This window comes from Leptonotus elevatus, chromosome 1 (genome assembly GCF_054856555.1).
Source record: "Leptonotus elevatus isolate MCC_2025b chromosome 1, RoL_Lele_1.0, whole genome shotgun sequence".
NCBI lineage: Eukaryota > Metazoa > Chordata > Actinopteri > Syngnathiformes > Syngnathidae > Leptonotus > Leptonotus elevatus.
In genome coordinates this window covers 21,846,550-21,868,763 of record NC_141239.1, presented here as the reverse complement: position 1 = coordinate 21,868,763, position 22,214 = coordinate 21,846,550, and the positions used below count along the sequence as shown (strand labels likewise).

At 39.8% G+C, this 22,214-nt stretch overlaps 1 protein-coding gene across 7 annotated transcripts in view; it reads right to left on the bottom strand.

Annotated features, from left to right (window-relative positions):
• Window positions 1–2,206: 2,206 nt before the first annotated feature.
• The window catches only part of adgrl2b.1 (adhesion G protein-coupled receptor L2b, tandem duplicate 1), a 157,526-nt gene continuing 137,518 nt past the window's right edge, over window positions 2,207–22,214 (bottom strand). For 2 of the 7 annotated variants that reach the window (XM_086084063.1, XM_086084070.1), the window contains 5 exons: window positions 20,676–20,844; window positions 18,009–18,137; window positions 15,450–15,546; window positions 12,867–12,992; window positions 2,207–3,563 (listed from right to left, as the gene is read on the bottom strand). In XM_086084063.1, the coding sequence (XP_085940189.1) occupies window positions 2,755–3,563; window positions 12,867–12,992; window positions 15,450–15,546; window positions 18,009–18,137; window positions 20,676–20,844 (1,330 nt within the window). In that variant the 3' untranslated portion in view covers window positions 2,207–2,754. Of the gene's footprint in view, window positions 3,564–5,577; window positions 5,632–12,866; window positions 12,993–15,449; window positions 15,547–18,008; window positions 18,138–20,675; window positions 20,845–22,214 lie in introns of all 7 variants that reach the window. The other 5 variants (XM_086084104.1, XM_086084095.1, XM_086084113.1 and 2 more) reach the window with 5 other exon arrangements.

Below are 22,214 nucleotides of genomic sequence, written 5' to 3'. Positions count from 1 at the left end.
TTGTGCAATAGCGAAAATATAAGGCCTGAGTCTGACTTAAGTGGTTTCAGTACTTTACAATCGCGATTGTGGAGCCTACTGGAGTTGGTCTCGAAAGAGCCCCACCAACCAGAACCCCAGGAGGGTGTCAGGACCTCCTTACTGGGGTATTGAAAATATTTTCATCCTTGAGATTTAGTACACACAAAGATAATCAGGCTGGTTTGGTCCTAAATTTGCTCCTTCCCGAAAGGCCAGACTAGCTTTGCTGTATGTCTTTTAAGATTGTCCGTCCCATAAAATGGTCCTGTGGTCTGAGGTTTGTTACGTTAAGAGTGAATTTGTCCCAATAATAGGGTCCAAGACAGGTTGGGCCCAACAATCTTAAATGTTAAACAATAATCAAGAACAAGAACCTTGGTGTGTGGGGAAAGCCGACGACTTCCGAGTCATGATTGTGAACTGTGACGTGGAACGGAATTGAGCCAATCAAGAAGAACCCGGAGTGACTATATATACATGCAGTCAATGTCAAATGTCAAAACACACATGTTGGCATTATTTGGGTTTTGAAAGGCCATGTAAAACCGCGCAAAAGACAAAATATGGGGCCGGTTTTTAGCCCAGTGGGAGAGCACCTGCACCATGAGCTGAGGTTCGATTCCTGAACTGGGCGGCTCTTTCTTTCTCCCACTTCATGCTCAAATTTCAGCTGTTTTATCATAATAATTTTTATTTAATTTTTTTATAAATCTGAGTATGCTCTTATTCAGGTTTAAAAACAAACAAGTTACCCTTCTCTAACTTAATATGTGGTCCTTAAACTCATTCACTGCCATTGACGGCTATAGACGTCAAAAATTCATTTGAACTATTTCTATTAGTTAAAAAAAAAAAAAATTGTTAAAAGTATGAAAACCTAGAATTTTTTATTATCCATTTAGAACAGATATAAAATGTGTGATTAATTGTGAGTTAACTAATGAAGTCATGCGATTAATTCTGATTACAAATTTGTATTGCCCGACGCCCCAAATGTTTTATATTTTTTTGTATTCATTCACTGCCATTGATGGCTATAAACGTCAAAAATTCATTTAAACTTTTTCTATTTAACATTTATTTTATTTTGTTAACAAGAGTATGAAAACCAATAATTTTTTTTATTGTATGTTTAGAACAGATATAAAATTTGTGATTAATATGAGTTAACTATTGAAATCATGCGATTTATCACAATTAAAAATATATATATATATATTTTATTTTTCATTTTTAATGAATTTATGGCAGTGAATGAGTTAAAAGCTTATCGAAGTGCCTGAATTTGGTTAGTATGCACGGCGGCCATCTTACGTTGCCAATCGCTAAACAACCCTAACTTGAATACATTGATTTCTCTGCGGCATTTTCACATTATTTTCTGTTTCTATGGTGAAAATGCCACGGAGTGTATGCACACATGCGTGTGTGCTTTATATAAGTATAAAACAAAAATGGCGTAACATGGCAACGAAGGACAGAACCACTTTTGGAGCGAGTGACGTGAATAGAATGTCTTTTATTGACCTGTTAAAGTTAAAATAAAAAATGACGTCTAGTTGCATAATGACGCTGTCCGTGCGTTGCGGTTTAGATTGCAATATGTACACGGGAGTTTTCCCGAATGTTTCAGAAATCGGAATTTTGCCCTTAACCCGAATATTGACTTCATGTAAATGTAGTCACTGAGAAACAATGACGCGTCTATAAATTTAAAGGGCAAGTCAACCTTGAACATTCCTTGACAATAATATCTTATATGTGACCTCACGAGTCTAAACATGACATTGTGATTAATATTACATTTGTGGAATATGAGGTATGCAGCAAAATCCAGACGATTTTTATCCGTTTCATTGTCACTTACTGTCGACTGTGGATGACATCGCAGTTGCTCAGGCGACGACCAATCACAGCTCACCTTTTCTCTGAAGCTGAGCTATGATTGGTTGTTACCTGAGACCTGAGAAACTGTGATGTCATTATCGACAGCAAGTGGCAAAATGGCCGCCGCCTTATATTGATAAAAACTGCTGGATTTTGATGCTTAACTCATAATCGACTAACCAGAATACTGTATTTAGACTAGTTTGGCTGCATAGAACATATTGTGCAGATTTTTGGGGGGGGTTGAAAAAAAAAAGTCCTATCAGATTTTGTATAAATGGGTTGGCCAGACGGCGAGAAGTTTCCAACGCAAATCTTTATTGACAACATCACCATTGGACAACACTCTCAACTCAGGAAACATCAATGCAACATATCCGGTTGTGTCTCTCCATTGTTTTTGTTCGATCACAGTTGATCGTGCGAGATTTCCGTCTTGGAGGACTGGACTGGATTCCGGATAAGAACAGAAGCTTTATGTGTGTGGTGTTCGGTGTCGATGATTATCGGCACACATCACAAACAATATGAACAAAACTCTTAAATTGTTTTCTTTATGTGCATGATCTGTAACAAACAATCTTTTAAGATTTGACCAAACCTGATGCGTGTCCTGGGCCTTACACAGTCTGACAGCAGGGTGTCCCCAGTCCACATTCAGGCCTCAGAAAAACATGTTTATGAGTGTCAACGAGTTCCGTGTGCAAAGCAAAAAAAAATGTCACTGATTCATTCCTTTATCCACCCAACAACGCCGCAACTTTCTGGGGCGCTTGTGGAGTGCAGAGCCGGGCTCAGCGGCTCATTTGACATCAACCGACAACATCCGCCCGCTCGGGTTCGAGCTCAGAGGCTGGTGATGATCTGCATCTGTCCGTCGGCGGGGGCGTCCCCCTCTTGGGGGGGGACGCCGCCGTCGCTGGGCACTCGGTTTATGTGGTAGTAGGACAGCGGGGGCGCATCCCCGAGCTCGGGCATGCTTTTATGGCACGCGTCCTCGCTGTCGCTGCGGGTTGAAGGGGAGAGCTCGTCCTCTTCCTCCTCCTCGGGGGGGTACGGTGAAGCTGGGGGCGAGTCCCTCAGGTTGGGCATGCTGGTGTAGAGCGAGTCTCTGTTGTTGTTGCTCGCGTCCTCCCCCGGCGTCACCGTCCCCTCCTCCAGCTGCCTGGGAGCCTTTTGAGCGTTGTAGAGCAGGGAGTGAGTCCTCTGGGGCAGGAGCGGGGCCTCCAGCGCCTCCTTGTGGTGGGGGTGCAGGAGCAACTCCAGGGGCGCGTGTCCTTCTCGCCCGTTTCCTCCCTGCGGGGACGACGCCTCGACGTGATCCGCCTCGATGGCGTCGTCCTCGCTGCCGCTTCCGCCCCGGTCTGCCGCTGCCGTTGTCCTCGGGGCCACCGGCGGGTCCCTCTCCCGCTGGGCGTCGCCGCGGCCTCTGGGGGCGGCGCGGGGCCGCAGGTTGTTGTGCACGATCTCGGATATGATCATCTTCTCAAAGGCGACGTCGTCCAGGTTGAGGCCCGCCATGTCGGGCGGGGGGGCGCGCACGCCGACGGCTTCATAGTCGTCGTCTCGCAGGGAGTAGCTGTTGTTGAAGTTGCCGTTGAGGGGGAGGGTGTCCATGGCGCTGATGTCCCTGCTGTTGCTCAGAGACTGCTGTCCTGCAACAAATGACAGACGCAGCACGTGAGATGACATTTTCTGCCTTATGACCGAACCCTAGTTAATAAATACGACGTCCTCATGGACTTTGATACTGCTCAGGATGCTTCTTCTCGTCATTCTACACGGTCTATGGCTCGAGCCAATCGAATGCTACGTCCACAAAAATAGGGGTATTTTTGAAAATAAAGTTTATACATACATAAAAAAAAAGAAAAAAGGAGAAGGCACGTTCATCTATAAACAACGCACCACAGAAAATCACAAAGAAATCCCAGAAAATAACCAAAAACTTAAAAAATTTAAATCCTACTTGAGTGATCATCACATGGAAGTCTTCCTGGACCTATGCCACAGGGTGTGAAACTCAGGGCCCGGGGGCCAGATGTGGCGAAAACAATCAAAAATCTGTACCAAAATTGCAAAATGTCTTAAAATGTTGAGATTTTACATTTAATTTCTTTGTGACTTTTTTAAAGTAACTTAAACAATAATTGATCAAACTATTGTCCTTGACTTCTGATGTCAAAACTAGTAATCCATCTCTTTGTTGTATATTATGTAATAAAACGATTAGACGATCAAACATTTCACAAAGACCCTCTGTGGGAAGCTCTAACTACAAACCGGCTGGTGACAAAGCTACCGTCAAAGTATATGGAAAAAATATTGTTTTTTTTAAAGCATAAATAAATACATATGATAAAAGTGAAACAAATTAATCAGGTAATAATACACAAAAATCTAATACATAAAATTAAAGGCATAAATTAAAAAATAAAATATGAGTGCTGTGAAAATAGCAAATGTCGGGTTGGCCGACGGCTTTTGCGTAGTATCGTACCGTTTTTTAATCAATTTTATGATAAGGATAAACGAAAATGTAAGTAGAATAGTAAAAATGTGCTAAAATATAATAAATAAGGGATGGGAAAGTACTGGTATCGGGCCGATAACCTGATTTCAAAGTACCGGTACTCGCGAACCTCTGTGGTTATTTTACAATGAGTAACTAGAAATGAGAAGAATAGAAAATTGCCATTAATTTAATACAATTTCAAGGAAAATACTATATTGGGATAAATAGGGGTTTCTTTAAAATTTTGTTTTTTTTAATTGTGAGTGGGGAGGTGATTTTATGAAACAAAAGTACACGTGGTATCAGTACTTGGTATCGTTATCAATTACTGAAGAGTTGAGTACTCGTACTGGTATTGTTCTGAAAAAAAAAATGGTATCGAACATCCTTAAATAAAATAATAAAATAAATAAAATCTAAATGAAATAATATAGTAATGTATCACAGCCGAAATGATTAACATGCAGATGTTAATAGTAATATACTGAAAATATAAAATACTATAAAAATAGTATATTTAAAAATATATCCTGGACAAATAGTGTATTTTATACTCAACAGGTTAAATAGCAAGTTATTACTTGGTACAAAAATCGACATATTCGGCAAAGAATAATATACATGTTTATACTGTATACGATTAAAATATACATACAAAAGTGTGTAAGTAACAGTAAAGTTAAAAAAGACAAATGTGAATATCATACAACTTAATCCATACAAATGATGTAATATAATACAAATAAAAATCATTAAAAAAATAAAATGTATCCTAATTATAATTTTTTTATTCCATAAAAAAATACCCATGTATTTGTGGACACGGCCTAAGAGTTGATCCCGAACAATATCTGCGCCATGAGGAAAGATGGCAATGAAGATGGCAATGAACAAACAAAACGGATCATACAGTAAAGCATGAGCGGCCGTATGTGAACAACAACGGTGCAGCACACAAAGCAGCCAGACGGACTGAAGAAAGAAAAGGAAAAGCACAAGCGTGGTGAACATAAAACATCCCCCCCATTCAAAAATACCCCAAAAAAGATCGGTGTGAAACACGGATGGCCCGCCACCTTTGTGCGCCCCCCGCCACAAAAAACACACACATGGTACGACACGCACGCACGCACAGGCACGGTGCAATGACTCACTTCGCCACCACTCACATCAAGTGTGTCTGCTCAGGCTATCTGGCCTGAGCACAGCTGATGTGCAAAAAAAGTGGGAAAACAAAGATGGCCGTTTTCAAAATTGCAGCAGAAACCACAAAATCACTCAAATCACACACACACACAAAAAAGCAAGAAAAGTGGAAAGTGCGCTGGATTCAGTCGGCTCGTGTCCTTCCAATACAAGATAATAGAATGCACATATATGATGTGTGTGTGTGTGTGTGTGTGTGTGTGTGTGTGTGTGTGTGTGTGTGTGTGTGTGTGTGTGTGTGTGTGTGTGTGTGTGTGTGAGTTAAACACTTTTGGAGGAGGACAAAAGCAAGGACGACTGAATCCTGGACTCAGCAGGTGCAGGAAAAGGCTCAGCGGCAAGCACACGTCAATTATTCCAACCTCACAACCCTTACTTTTGACTGACACATGACTTTTTTTTCTTCTTCTTTTTTTTTTACTTTCTTTGTATAAGACGCACATGCGCACACACGCGGAATTCACTCGCCTTTTCCAAAGTCAAATTTACGCACTTTCGACATCCATTTTGAACGCTTTTGCAGCTGCATATTTATACAGCAAAAAGTGCTGGCCAATCATTTTGACATAAAAAAACAATAACTGTTGTTGTTGTCACATGATGAATCGTATTCTAATATTTGACACTTTATTTTGGTGTGTTTTCAAATTAAGAGAAATAATTGTTTTGGGTGGAATATCATTAACACCACACCTAAAAACATTATTTACCTAATTGGAGCTATAAAAACATCAGTGTTAGTATAAATGGACAACATTTTGTGCTTTTAGGACCCGCCTGTGGTGGTTAGCTTGATTAAATAGAAAATAACTTTTTAAAAGTTTATTTTAAAAGCGATAAAGGATGGTAGCTCTAATTAAAAAATGTATTTACATTATAGACAAATTTTTTGTACACATTACAACTTTTCTCAAGTTATTATTATTAAACAATATTATGATATAGTTTTGCTATCATTAACAAATAATTATTATACAGTAAAATAAAATGACAAAAAATAATAGGGGTGATTAATACAAATTTGAAATCGTAATTAATCGCATGACTTAGTTAACACATGATTAATCACACATTTTTATATCTGTTCTAAACGTCTCTCTTGGTAACAAAAATGTTAAACTATTAGAAATATGGCTGCGTCTTTTAGTCACTGTTACAGTAATTTCATAATAATTTATCAAATTGAGTTAAATTAAAAAGATGTACTGAACTATAAAAAACAAGTGTGATATTGATTTGTTTTGAGGTCATTTTCTGCCACTAGATGGCATCATTGCATTTGTAAGACCGTGGTGATTTTTCTTTCCATATAAAGAGCTATCTAATCTTTAACATGAAGTAACTTGTGAAATTCTGCACATTTTTACAATTGTAAAATACAACTTGACCCCAGTCTCCACAAATGTATGCGTTATTTATTAATACACTCTAAAAACGGTTGGGTTAAAACTAACCCAACTATGGGTAAAAAAAATGGACCAATCCTCTACTTGGGTCTATTTGACCCAACTTTGAGTCAAGAAATGGGTCTTTCAGTGTAAAACAACTCAAATATTCCGATCCTTTACTTGGGTCAAAAAACGTTTTTTTATTTTGCATAAAACAACCCAGAAAGTTGGGTCAAATTGACCCATGAAGTGGGTCGGCCCATTATTGATCCATCATTGGGTTACTTTTGACCCAAATGTTTTTCGAGTGTACAAAATGTTGCCGCGGATGTGTCTGCTGCGCTGCCACTGGTATTTTCATATAAGGGCGTGGCCATCAATCGCGCATTCATTTGGACACATCTAAATAGAACATAAATGTTTCGCAATTCCAACAATAAATAACTGAATGCAACCAATGTTACAAAGCAAGTGTTAAGATGGAAGTTTGATTTGGCGATGGCGTGTTGTTAACGACTGTTCAGTGAGCCGTGTAAGTGACACACAAAGGGAAAAAAGCTTCCAGCACTTTTTCCGACCTTGAGACGGCAGCTTGAGTGTTTTGTTTGTTGCTGCTGTTGTTTTCCCGAGCACTCGCGCTAACCTTCATGCGCTCGCTCTCGTTTGATGTACTTTGATTTCACGAGGGGATTTCATGAGGCGGCGACGCGCCGAGGCTTCTTGTGGCGAGCTGACATTTTAGTGGCGCATAGCTCGACGGGGGAAAAAAAATAATTAAAAGAATCAAATTAAAAAAAAGATGTCGGCTAGCCAACATGAAAGCGATTTCTTGGATAGACGGTAAGCAGAGAGGTCAGGTGATTATTGGACATCTCTTAAATTTGCATGTGTTTATGCACAGACAGTTATTGCCTACTGGGAGATTTGCCGACGGAGGGAGGAGAGGCTGGGAAAGATGGGAAGTGAATCCGAGTGGACGCCGTGACAGCTGCACTCTGGGAATCCATCCAGAGGAAAAATTCATCCAAGATGTTTGCAATGCTCGTACGGCGCGAGGAGGAACATCTGCCGTGCATTTACTTTGTATTAATACACTCATAAGACATGACGATGTGGCTTTTTTTTTTGCTTTTGACTCCCCAAGGCGCCAAATGTAACGATTATAGCAGGCCAAATGTGAAAAGAATCTCGCGTCTCCCGCCGCGACTTTCCTACTTGGGAATCCGTCATTGGGCTTCCAGGAAAACGGCGCTCCATATGTTAGATTGCTTCTTGATCGACTCATAAATGCGGCCGTAAATGTGGCTGACGCTCCTCGAGAGGCAGGACGGAGCCGCAGATAACACAAGACATGTTTGATCTATAGCAACTTCTGCCTTTTAAACGTACATCATTTAATTAAATACATTAGGGGCCCAGCAAAAAGAAGACATGCTTGCATTTCTGACGTTAGTGATAGACTACTTTACATTCCAAATTCTAACACTTGCAAAAACTGAAATCTTAAGTAAGATATAATTTCTTAAATTTAACCTAAATGTGCTTTGACAAGTTATATCTACTCAAAATGGAATTGTCAGACAAGATCATCGTGCAAGTACTGTTAGGCTTAAAACAAGCATTTTACGCATTTTAAGATGACAACTAGACAACAACTGAACTGGTTGATTTTTTATTTTATTTGAAGATTTTGCATAATCTAGTAATAAGATAAATGGAAAAATACAAGTATGACAAATCAGTTAGTTTCGTTATATTCACTAAGCTCATTTTTTTCTTGTTCCAGTACCAGCTGTGTGGTCTAGTGGCAGGGTGCCTACCCCCGGACTTAGAGGTTGTGGGTTCGATCCTTGGCTGGGCCATATCAAAGATTATAAAAATTGGGACCTGGTACCTCCCTGCTTGACACTCAGGCTAAGTTATCCAAGCGTAAAAAAACTAAACATAAACACTTATGTATTTTAAGAAAATAGTTCTATTTATTACAGTTTGAAAAAAGTCAACATGACTTGTTTTTAGTTTAAAAATACTATTTTCAAGACTGCTGTGGTTGATATGGGCCGAGTATTATTTTCCTTTTTTCTCTCCAAATCTTACAGGTAAATTGAAGTAAAATTAAGCAAAAAATAAGCAAAACTATCTGCCAACAGATTTTGCTAATTTTAAGTAATAATTTTCTTATTTTACTATTTTTTTTCTTAAATTTTCTGCTGTCCTTTTTGCAGTGTACCATTCTATCGCTTCCTTCAGCAAACAAAATGGCGGCCAATGTTAGCAGTAATCGTGCGAAGCTAACTAAGCTAATATTTCTGTCAAGTTTCTGAAGAATAGTTGAAAGGTTTCATGTATTTTAAAGAAGATATCTGCGGTCTTGTTAGGCAAGATGAGAAAAAAAAATCTTATTTCATTTCCCTAATTATTTTTTTTTGCTAACACTACATATAAGCTAACAGAGTGTTTCGAGATCAGATGTACCGCAATTTGTGACTGTGTTTAACCAATGGTTCAAAAGGATTCAAATGGCTTAATTGATAAAAAAATATTAGCTCAAAATAAACATATCATCAGTTGCTAATACTTCTTCATGGGTTCTGCTGGTCATTAGCTTCATTTTTTATAGTTGCTTTTCAGTTTAGGAAAGAGAATAAACTTGTCACTCACAAGTCGTGCGCCATGATTTACGCCGGAACTAACATTCCTAAGAAAGCTGTTTTGGGCAACAATTTGTAACGCTGAACGGTAATCTGTTCCAGCAGGCTTCTAATATGCTAGAGTTGTTGAAAATTTGCGCCGGAACAAACTTCATATGGCACACCAAGAGTGGGCCTCCTAGAAATTGCCAAAATTAGCCCGAAAAGGAACAAGATAGGCGGGACATCATTGTAGCAATGTAGTATTTGTGTTTTTCAGATCCTCACTTTAACCTTTCAAAAATAATACACATCTTTTACCATACACAAAAAAAAAAAAAAAAAAAACAACAACAAAAAAACAACAACCCTAATCTACAGTTGTCAAACTCAAGGCTCTGGGGCCAGAATCGGGCCACCACGTCATTTTATGTGGCCCTCGAAAGCTAATTATGTGTGTCAACTTCCATGACTTTTGCTAATATCTGTACCAAAACATTTGAATTGTCATGTGTAATAAATAACAGATTTTTTTTGTCACCCTTTTTAAATTAACTTGAACAGAACGTAATTAACAATTTAGGACAATTAAACAATGATTTGGTTTCCACGTCATAACAGCTCAATGAGGGAAGCGACAAATAATTTTGACACCCCTGTTCTAACCTTAAAAAAAAAAAAAAAGTCAAAATACATTTTTTTTTTTTTTTAAAGCTAGATTATTATTTTTTTTCCCCCCAAACAATAATGAATGCTAACTTTCTCTCAAAAAGTTGCAAAATGTGCATTTTGAAGAAAATATTACGAGGCAGTGTTGGGACATCAGCCAGGTCGGTATTGTAGCATTTTGACTGTTTCTTGGCCTGATTTGATCTTATTTAGTACAAACGTTTCAATATGCAAAGCAAAAAATAAAATTTCCCTAAATAAATAAAAAAAACATTGAAAAGAAAAACATTATTCAGACAAATCCTAAAACAAATTGTAACACTAGAATTCTGAAAAATAAATACGAAAATACAATTCTGAAAATTCTCCCAAAATTTTAAACATTCAAAAGAAAAAAGAAAATCAATTTAAACAATGTAAAAAAAAAGAATCCCTCAACGTCTATGAAGAAGCTGCTCAACTGCAGTTTGAGCGACGACACTGCTGCTATACGAGCATGTCAAAATGCTAATATTTAATATTAGGATTCACTGACTGGATATGTGATATATTTTGTATGATGTTTTGAACAAGGTGTTTGATTTCCGATTCTGCCTTTTAAATTTTATTTAATTTTTTTTTGCTTTTTGACTTCATTGCATAGCAAGCGACTGACCTAACAGTGGATGAAAGTTAAGGTTGTGTTAAGTTTAACTCTTTGTATTCGTTCCACTGTTGGCCTATCATCATGCTGCTGTTGCTTTTCTTCATTCTCTTTTATCATCAAATGGGGAGAATATCTGAGGGCTACCACCGTGTACCCGCGCTGCATCACGCACGTCTTTTCTTCCCTTTGATTGGCTTTTTTTCCCCCCCTTTGGCTGCGCCGGCGTGGAATTAGGTCACTGCAGACACAAGTAAACATCGACTAAATAAAAGATAACTGGTACAAAGTGTTTCTCGCCGCTGACCGAAAATCAGTGAGACCTCACACTTTTTCACATGACCATACGTTCTCTCTTCGTATTAGAATAATGAGTGTTGGCAATAATGAATTATTCAATTATGTTTACATGTTCTTGTGTGAGTTTTCTCCAGGTGCTGCGGCTTTCTTTCTCCCACAGTTAGACTCGAAAATTTTCAGGTTTACTTGACTTTTCGCCTAAAATGAGCTGGGACAGATTCCGTCCGGCTCACCTGCAACCTTAATCGCCAAAGCTTAAGCGCCATAAAAATCAAATAGCTTGTAAGACATTTAAACCATGATTCCATGAACTCAGTCTGAATGCGTTATTCCAATTGCTGTAACGAGGGTTTCTGTTGAAGTTTCTACTTCCTGTAAGGTCATTGGCAGGATTTTGAGGCCGTTAAATATACAGATTTGTATGCTATACTGCAGAAAAGTCATGATTATTGTAAACATTTATAAGAAAAACTCTAATATGAAAGAAGCAAATTAAAGTCACGGAAATGGTAAATGATGAAAGAATGAGTAACCTTAAAACATAATTAAACTGAGGACCACCTGTAATTAGCATTATACTACATTTTGGATGCAACTTGGGACTTTTTTTTTTCCACCCGCCCTGTAATGCTATGAAGCTTCCTCCCATAGCAAGCTACCTTTAGCTCATGTTCAACGGCAAATGTGTCACTTCGCTCGGTTAGCCGGCTGTCTCAGCATGAGTGCTAAAGACATTGCAATGGATCCTGAATGCCAATAGTAGAAAATGAGATTTCGCAGCGTTTTGCTCTCCTCTTTTGCTCCACTAACGAGCGGCGAGCTTAGCTGTTTAGTGTCTTATTCCCGCAGGTAAAGGCTTTGTTGGCTTAAGTCCAGCACAAAGGCTCGACTGTGCTTTTATCTCTTACATTTCCATTGTTACTTGATTCTCTGTATGTCAAAGCTGAAAGACTGATATAAGTCAGAAAGATGAAAACGGGTTTTCTTTTCAGTCCCGCAGGCAAGATTGAATGTGGATTAGGAACCAACGGAAATCCAAAATCCAAAAATAAAACCATAAAATTACAAAATAAAGACGCAATTGAATGAAAAATATAATAAATTAGAATAAATGAATTTGTGACACATAAAACACAATCTGATGAATTTACAAATATTTAACAATATAACTTTTTGGCATTTTAACGTCAATTTTTTCCCCTCAATATTTTTCTCCTTATAATTAGCCCCCCCCCCCCCCCCAAAAAATTTTTTTGATATTATTTTTGCAACTTTTTCCTTGAAAACTTATAGGCTAGAATCCGACTTTTTATATTAGAGTTCTTGTTTTGTTATTTTTGTGTTTCCTTTTTTCCCCCCATTGTGGTTCCAATACTGGCATGTGAATATAATAATTTAATAAACAGCCATATTACACTATATAATTAATTGACTTTGTTGCAATTGTTATACATATTCACTTATTTATTTTAGATGAAACCGAACAGTCTGCTGGCTTCCGTTCCAATAAGTCGGTCTTTTCGCCTTCCTCCCAAACATCTCTCAACATGTTAAGCTTGCAGACAAATCAAAAGCGCAGGCAGACGGCGGAGGCAGGACGTGCACACCTGGAGAGTGAAAGGTCGGCGGAGAGGGCGTGTTGCACACCACCGTCTCAGCCAGCAGGTTGTTATAAGGGTTAGTGTCGTGGGTGCGGAGGAGGGGGTTAGTGAGGAGGTAGTTGCCCGTCATGCCTGAAATAACAGAAGAAGAAAAAGAGAAAGCAATGTCAGTACGGGCAGTCAGGGAAAAGTGAAAAAAGGCACCCTGACGGAATTGGCGCACCTCTATCGCCATCATCACAACACCCTCAACCCCCCAAAATATCCAAAACAAACTGTTAAGACACAAAGCGCGTTGATTGATTTGACATAGAACGGCCTTGTTTCCAAAGTTTCACACGTTCACCTTTCAACACCCCGATAATGTTGTACCTCCAGGATCTCAAAGCAGCCAAATCTAAATAAAACGTCCACACGCCCCATTCAAATGTCAGACTTATTACTCTTATAACGGGGGATGTGACTGTTTTCACAAATGGGACTCACAACACACCTGCCAACATTTAAAGTGCCTCTGATTAACCCTGATTAAAGCTCAGATGTTCTAGTAGGTTTTTCCTGCCATTTTTGTAGTCTTAGCTTACAAGTAAAAGCCAAGGTCCGCAAGAGAACTCACACAGTATAAGAGGGATGTCATTGTTCAAAGGTATCAGTCAGCAAGTGAAGACAGTCAGTCGTCATCAAGTTGCGAAAATAAGGCAAAACTGTGACATTACCAAGAATTGAATGCACCTTCAAAGCTGACGAAAAGACCCCCCAAAAAAAAGCTGCAAGAATATCTGGCAAGTATTGGCACTTGAGTAAATATTGACATCAATCTCCCATTTTCTCTATACTGTATGGGGTAGGATGGCTGCAAATTGTTTGCCCCAACACAACACTTGCTCATCACCGAAAATACACCATAGCATGGTGCTAGCAGCATCGTGCTTTGTTTAAGTCTAAGTTTGCTAACTGCAAACAAACTTTTTCACAACACAAAGTTGGCAAGTAAACTATGATTATCATGAGAAAAGGTTTGCAAGACCTACGAAAAAAATGTTCTATGATATTAAATCAATGTGATATTTTTTTTAAATTATAAATAAGTGTTGAATATTCCAACATTGGGTACATGTTTTGTGTCTGATTACTGAAAATAACATGACCCACAGTTTTTAAATTTTTTAGTAAACTTTCCCTCTTCGTTTAAAATGACTTCCGGTAGCCGAAAGAATGATTTCCTATCTCTATAACTCTAACCATACCACTGAATTTGTCGCAGATTTAGAAACTGTTTCACATATTTTTTACGTCTCACTATCTGATTTCTCATTCACTCGCGTTGGAAGAGTCTATATGAAGCCCCGTTAGCGTGTAGCTATGTTGACTGTACGCGGTGGAAAAGCCCCTCTTCAAAGCATAAATGAAACTCTTATTGTTGGTGTAGAGCTCACATCTCCTGGTCTCTGGTGAAATAATTGACATGAGGTGTGACTTTTGTTGACACGTGTACTTCCTGAACAAACACATAACATGCAAAACACTGAGGAATTAATTAAGTTAGCATTAGGCTAATTAGCTTAACCTGTTGCAGCCCCAGCTGGCTATACCCACCACATTAGCGGGTGTGGGATGATTAAGTGAAATCACTCCAGCACCTTAAGTTACGTAAGGCAGGCCCATTAGAACACTGAAAAACTAGCATAAATCAATATAAAGCCCATTTAGCATTTATCTAGCTACTGCATGTTGAATTATGTATTAAAACAGCATTTCTACAATTCTGAATACATGCCCTTCAATACACCAAAGTTGACGCACCCTGACACCACTTATTTGGTAAAAAAATAAATAAAAAAATCACACACTCGGGAAGCATAAAGACATTGCCCTGCGCGACACATCCAAACAAGCAGTCAAACAATATTAGTGCGACAAATGTTGACAACGCGATCATCCGCAGCATTTATGCGAAACAAATTACGGCATACAAAAGCATCCATTCGAGACGCAAGACAAAACACGGCGCTCTTATCACCCGCCGCACGCTGTTTGTGCAAAAGAACATAACGAGTCATTTCGCCCATTTAGATTTAGGTCGACAAGCTCTCTCTTTCTATGCACTGGCATGCTTTTTTAGAAAGGAGAAAAAAAAAAAGCTTGAGATTTCTAATTACGTTCCAAATCTGCAGCGGCGCAGCGGGGAGCTTTGGCAGTGTCGGGATCCATCCCAAAACATGCTCTGACCTCCGCCTGACTCACTCATCCCTCCCCTCCTTCCTCCTGACAAACTCTGCAGGCTGCAGATGAGTCAGGAGAGGCCGCTCCTGTCACCGGTGCCGCCATTTCAACCCGTCAAGGCCTGAAATATCACAACTTTTTTTTATATATATTTTTTTTAAAGATGATCCAAAAAACAGCATGAGCGAGAGGCAAACAGCTTCGGACTTGCAATATGTTATTGTGTGCTATTTTTGAACACAATGCGAAGAGAAAGAGGGGGAAAAAAACAGCATTAAAGTCTGCATCTTTTCCACCGCCGCCTCCATTGAAGCGACAAACAGCGAGCTCCGTCTCAAAGCGAATAACGTCTGGCGGCTTGCTTACCCTGGTTGAGCGTGGAGGTGCTGTTTATGTCTCCCGAGATGAAAGAGGACTCCGACTGCTTCCGCACCGTGTCGTTCCACATGCGCCTGATGCGGCTCTGCGTGCACAGGCAGAGAGACACGGATCAACAGGCTGTCGCCGCCAGCGTTTAAGTGGCTTACCGTCTTCAACCTGGCTTCGCAAAGCGTGACGCGACTGATCTAAAAATGGATAATTGAAAGATTTTAGCACTCTGCGGCACTCTTTTAGCAGGCAAACAACTCCCATAAGAAATCTTTGCAATGATTTAAATAAGTGATTTGCAACCTCAAGTGTGTTGTGGGATATGATCCAATTTCACTTAATTGGTCTAAAAATTATTACTCATTTACTTTTGTGTAACTATCAATTCCAGCGATGTACAGTGACAGGCAGAACAATTAAATGCTCTTACACCTAACGGCAAAAGGCACAACTAACACGCGTTTCCACTTGTCGCTATTCACACAACAGAATAATAACTTTCTGGTCGATAAAACAAGCCCACATTTCAGACCAAGCGAGTAAATTGTGAGCAAATTGAGACTAAAAGCATCATTGTTGCAGTATAAAAAAACTTTTGTGCCAATTTTGTTTGGTTGTGTGCTGTGAGACTTCTCCAATGAAAAATATGTGCCTTAGCTCAAAGTTTGGGAAACTCAAAATGAGCAATTTTGTCCATCTTGCCCTTGTCATTCGAACGTACTGCAAAGTCGATCGAACGACTATCAATATGCCCGAACGACTTTGGGGTACGTTAGAACGATTTTATCAACACGTTAGAACGACTTTGCAGTACGTTCTAACGACTTGCACAGTCAAAAGTGTTTACTTCACATTTCCACTCCACTTCCGTAATGGCTCCAGTTTGTAATATTTACCTCCATGTTTCAGTGTTTAATAACCACATACTGACTTCCTAACTTTCCACATTTGGAGGAAGGCTTTAGGGATGGATGACTAACATGTAGGGAATGCCGGAAAGGCAGAACAGCTGTGTTATGTTTAACAATATTTATCTTTATCATGACCTGTGTTTTTGTTGACATTAGAATTGCTTTGATTAGATTTAGTTTTGTTTGCTAATGAGTGTCTTGTCCTCGTAGCCTTGCTCTTTGTGTATCAACCAATCAGCTTTCTCCTGTCACTCGTGCCGATGTGCCTCATTATCTTGTCAGTTGTACTTTGTGTTTTGTTTCTTGGTTTCTTTCAGTCTGTGTCCGTTTGTAGTATGTAATAGACTTTGGTGAAAGGGAAAGTCAATCTTAAACATTTCTTGACAATAATATGTTATATGTGACTTCACTAGCCTAAACATGGCATTCTGATTAATATTACATTTGTGGAATATGAGTTATGAAGCAAAATCAAGATGTTTTTATCCATCTTAGGGGGCGGCCATTTTGCCACTCGCTGTCGACTGAAGATGACATCAATGTTGCTCGGGGCTCAGGCAACGACCAATCACAGCTCACCTGTTTTCTGAAGCTGAACTATGATTGGTTGTTGCCTGAGACCTGAGCAACATTGATGTCATCTTCAGTCAACAAGTGGCAAAATGGCCGCCACCTAAAATGGATAAAAACGGCTGGATTTTGCTGCTTAACTCATATTCCAATAACGCAATATTAACCAAAATACCGTATTTAGACTAGTGTGGCTGCATAGGACATATTGTCAAGAATTTTTGGGGGGGATTAACTTCTGAATTTTGCATTTTTCATTCTACCATGTACCTTTGTTTTCCTTTTTTGTAAATAAATACTTTTTCTTCAAATTACTCTTGTTCCACTGGCTCGCGACCCTCCTGCAATTATTGCTATCCGACAAGTACGTATTTGATATCTCACGCCAGATCCCGGCACTGCTGTTGTTCTACAGTCAATTATCTGAAAGCAGAACTCTGTGTTGGGTCTGTATAAGTATGGACTTATCATTAAAACAACTACAACATACTTGACCCTTGAGCACGTGTTTTCCCACTCGTCTACTTGCTGCTGGTCTATGGCTCTGAAGCTGCAATATTGCAGGAAATGTGAGCGTCAGGTGTTAAACTTCACAACCCCTTTTCTGCCCCACCTCAGATACTCCCCTTGACACCCCATTCCGTGCCGGGACCTTTCACACCAAGCATCCCCTGAAGACGGTTAAAGGCATCAGAAGAAGCTCTCTTCCTCTTCTCCCCACCCACACAACTGTCTCTTTAATCTCCTTACCACTTTGTCTCATTGAACAGTTTTAGTACTTTTGTGCTTGGAGGCCTGCGCCTGAATGCAGACCTTTGAGAGCACCGACGCCGCTGAGATGACTGATTCACGCGGCGTCGACATGCCTCACTCTGAGGAACCATCAATCCGGCGAGCGCCGCGGGGAGCGTGGATGAACACGGCGGTAAAGACTTGTCAAGCTGCGGCATTTCAACTCTACTCTACTTGTGAGGCCATGTTGGCATGGTTACACGTCAGAGTGGGCATTCACAATGGGGAGGGAAAAAAACAATGTTATTTTGTCAGTTTTTTTTGTGTGGTTGCTATTACCGACCTGGGTAGCAGAAGAGTAGCGCGCCGTGGTACGAGAGGTGGCAGTCTTTACCGAGCCGTGGGAGCCCTCGGGCGGCAGGGTGCCGCGGCACTTTGACTGACGGAAACATTTGCTGTACTCTTTGCGGACCTACGCAGGAAAAAGGACAGGTCAGGTACGAAGCAAGACAAAACACAAAAAAAGTGCATGTTCGGAATCTTTTATGATCGGATGTCACCGACAGCTGACGGCTCCTTAAATGCCACATGTGGAGGAGCAAGTATAAAATGATGGAATATTGAAAACGTAGGGGATACAGAATGATCTGATTTTGTTATTTTAAAAAGTATTTTAGATGGAAGGGTGTGCAGGATGTGCGGTGTCTTTGAAGGCCACATCCATCGATAAATTCACAGATAATACAAGTACATACTCGAGGTTACCTTGAAGCAGAAAAAGGTGGGCCTGTATGACAAAGTGACTAAAAGGACACATTCACACAGAGCTGAATCCATCTGGCATAGTTTTGAGTTTTGGAAACAGAACAAAAAAAATTCTCTTCAAGCTTTTGAAAGAGACAAAGGTTGATTTTTCACTGATTCAAATGACCAGGTGGACAGCGGCAAAGCTTTATCCAGCCTTTTTTGGAGTTTTTTTCCCCTTTAACCTCTTGGGGCAGACAAAGGTGCGCATGTTGATTTTTGATGGACGAAAATCACAGTGCCGAACAATCACAGTTTGATCTAGGTTAGTTTTTTGGGGAAATGAAGTAATAAAAAATAAAAATAAAACTTCAACCTGTTGGAGCCAGCCAAGCTGTGCTTGTTGCTTTGCGACTGATTCCATTTAACTTAATCCAGCTTTAACTGGGTTTGTTTGAGAAATGCAGAAACCCCCCCACCTTTCACTATTTGGGAGAAAAGCTGTGCAGAATAACCGCATACTTAAATCCATTCAACTGGGTTTGGAACTAGCATGAAAAAAAAAATAAATACTACTAGAGCGCCACTCGAGCAGATAAAGGTGAGACAGAGTCAAACAACTATGGCTGCATTCACACTGCAGCTCAATTCAGATTTTTTCAAAAGTATCAGAGTTTTTCATAGTGTGAACGGTACAATTCCGATTTGTTTACACCCGACCTGGGCCTCTTTCGTATGTGGATATAAATCGGATATGTATGCGATGCGACTGCACTGTGAACCCTCATCCGCACACATCCGATTCATACGTCATCAAAAACCTGATATGCGCTGTGCGCGGGCGGGAGAGAGTGCTTGGAAGGGAGACTATTGACACGTCTGTGAATATATATAAAACTGTTTTGAGTAACAGTGTTAACTTTTTATTGTAATTTATAATAATCACTTGAAACATGAAGCATAAAGTTGACATATGATGCGACAGTAGAAATTCAGTCCTGCAGACGGCTCGCATACATATCTGATTTATATGCACATACGAAAGAGGCCCAGGTCGGGTGAGAATTTTTTTTCTTTCGGAATTGTACCGTTCACACTGCATGAAAAAAAATCCGATACTTGTGAAAAAATCGGAATTGAGCTGCAGTGTGAACGCAGCCTAAATGTATCGAGAGTAAGTTATGAAAATGAAACAAGAAAAATTGCAGACAAAAGTGTAGTTGTTGCTTCCAGACTTATTCAAATGACTTATGTGGTCGGTTGCATTCCTTTTATACACATTCGGCTCTGTTAGTTTTAGATTTCAGAAACACAACAAAAAATATATACAGTATTCCCTCACTTTTTGCGGGTGATACGTTCAGTGGTCCCCGGCAATAGGTACATTTACGTGAGGTAGAAGTTGACTTTGGGGGGGGGGGGGGGGGGGGGGGGGTGTTACGTTTCTATTAAGCCATTACAAATCCCCACAACACAGTTTATATCCTCCTAAATATGTTACACTTAATAAATTTAACTTTTAAAATGAAAAATGAAGAATAAACACTGGTGCTGTAAATCCTTGTACTTCCAGTACTTTAAGACCAAAAGGAAGGTGATGAAGAAGAAGGCGCATTAGCCCACTAGGATTCAACGTTACAATGCGACAAAAATTATATGGTTGAGGTAAGACATTTTCAACTAAAAAGAGAAACTGTAACTTGGCATTTAACGGAACGTTTCACAGTCCCCTCGTTATTTCTGAATGCAGCCTATAATCAGCAGCTCGCGCTTCAACGGTTTACTACTGCCTGACGCACTGGCTTTCAGTACTGGGCAATTGTGAATAACCGAACGGCAAACTTCGAACAACACTGAGTTTCCGAACGGTCTGAGTGAAGCGGTGCGCCTGCAGTGTAATTACAAATGCACCCACGGTGAGGGAACGGGGATTTAGGGGGCGGACAATGTTCTAATACAACTTGTTACTGGTCTTGGTAAAATTATTATTATTATTTTTTCACTGGTCCGACTTTGAATAAAGAAATATAGCATGAAAAGCCACAAAATAGCAAGTTAAAATGGAAATAGATTAGGTTATGGTCACAAATAAAAACCTGCGATAACGTGACGTTGCAATGACCGAACCGCAGAGTAGCAAGGGAAAAACATACATACATATATATATATATATATATATATAAAACGCAAATATTTGACAGAGAGCTTCGTGCGTTTCCACTGGGTGTGTGGCTTAGCGAGTGTTTATTTAGCATCAAAGCCTTACCTTCTTCTGCAGGAGGCAGTGGAAGATGAAGATGAACATTCCTTGAAGGGTGTTAAAGATGGTAAAAAGGTACGCCATCACAATGGAGGATTCGTTGAGGAAGAACAGGCCAAAGGACCACGTGAGGCCCAAAAGACAAAGCAGGGCAAACGCTCCCAACACCCACGACCTGAGAGAAAAAACAAAACGTTTTTAGAGATCATTTTCTATGGCGAACAAGCTTGCAGAGGAATGCAGAATAAACAATGATACAAGCTATTGTGCTTTTGAGTCCCGAGACCGCAAAGGTAGCATGTTTTGCCTCGGCTGCTTCCAGGAAAAGCCTGGAGGAAACGCGATCACTTGGCAGTCAGTTTCAATGACGACTGCTTCTCCTTATGGATACACTGTCGACAAGTGAGATGCCCCCAGAGAGAGCGCGCAAATCCGAGAAACCTTAGCAGGAAAAATGAGACCCGGTATGGAGAAAGACAGCCGACTGCGCGCGCGGGCCCGGGACCGCATTTTCGCTCATAATCACACAGGATGTAACCTTCCGTTTAACTTTTGTACACGCACGGCTGATTTGAGTTAGAGCCCGAATTAGAGGCAGTTAATGAGATGTGACAGCTGGGGATGAGGAGTCAAATGTGAGCTAAACAAGTTTTGATTAGGAAATCTATAAAAAGGAAAATGTGAAAAATGAGAGAAATTGAGACATTAATCATGCCGGCTTCTACGACGTGTGCGATTGAACCCGTTCACTGAGAAAAAAGACGCCAAAAGGTCTTGTGATGCCGTCATGAAGAAACAAAAATAACTCGCAATATATGACCCAGTATAGTGAAGACGACTGAGGCTATAAACTACAACCTGCAGACAGAAAATCCTTCACTTGCTGTTTGAATGCTCTATTGGGTTCAAGTCAAGCAAATGGCTTTTCCATTTAAGAATATTCAATTTATTTGGCTTGGAAATGTCTGCACTTACTAAATCATACATCTAACCTATCAACTATGTAGCATTAGGTTGAATCTGGACATCTACATTATACACATTCAGCATTCATTTGGTATACTATAATCTACCATGTGATGTGGTATGCTTTGGACCATGAGCTATTTCTTTTCCTTCTGCATGATTTCAACTCCAGTGCAGCGGTATGCAAAAGGCAAAATCATTACAATGGCGTCATTGTTAGCAAAAACTGCCTCCACCATGTTATGCTTTGGATTCCTTTTTCAGTGGCCAAAAGTATGTAGACAATTACAGTGTTGCCTCACTTTTCGCGGGTGACACGTTACATGCCCTCCTGGGATAGGTGAATTTCCACAAAGTAGTGTTTGTTAAAAAAAGAAAGAAAAGAAAAGTGATTTGCTTTCATTTAACTTCAATTTTTTTTAACACCCCTAAAAACGTACCAAACAGTTTTTATTTTGATTAAAAGTGTAGCAGATTGTGTGGAATGAAAGAAAGAGCTGTTTATATTTACATTTTGTTGAGTAAATACTTTATTCAGTCCCAGTCAACTTTATACTTGGAAGAGAGTAAGTATTTTAC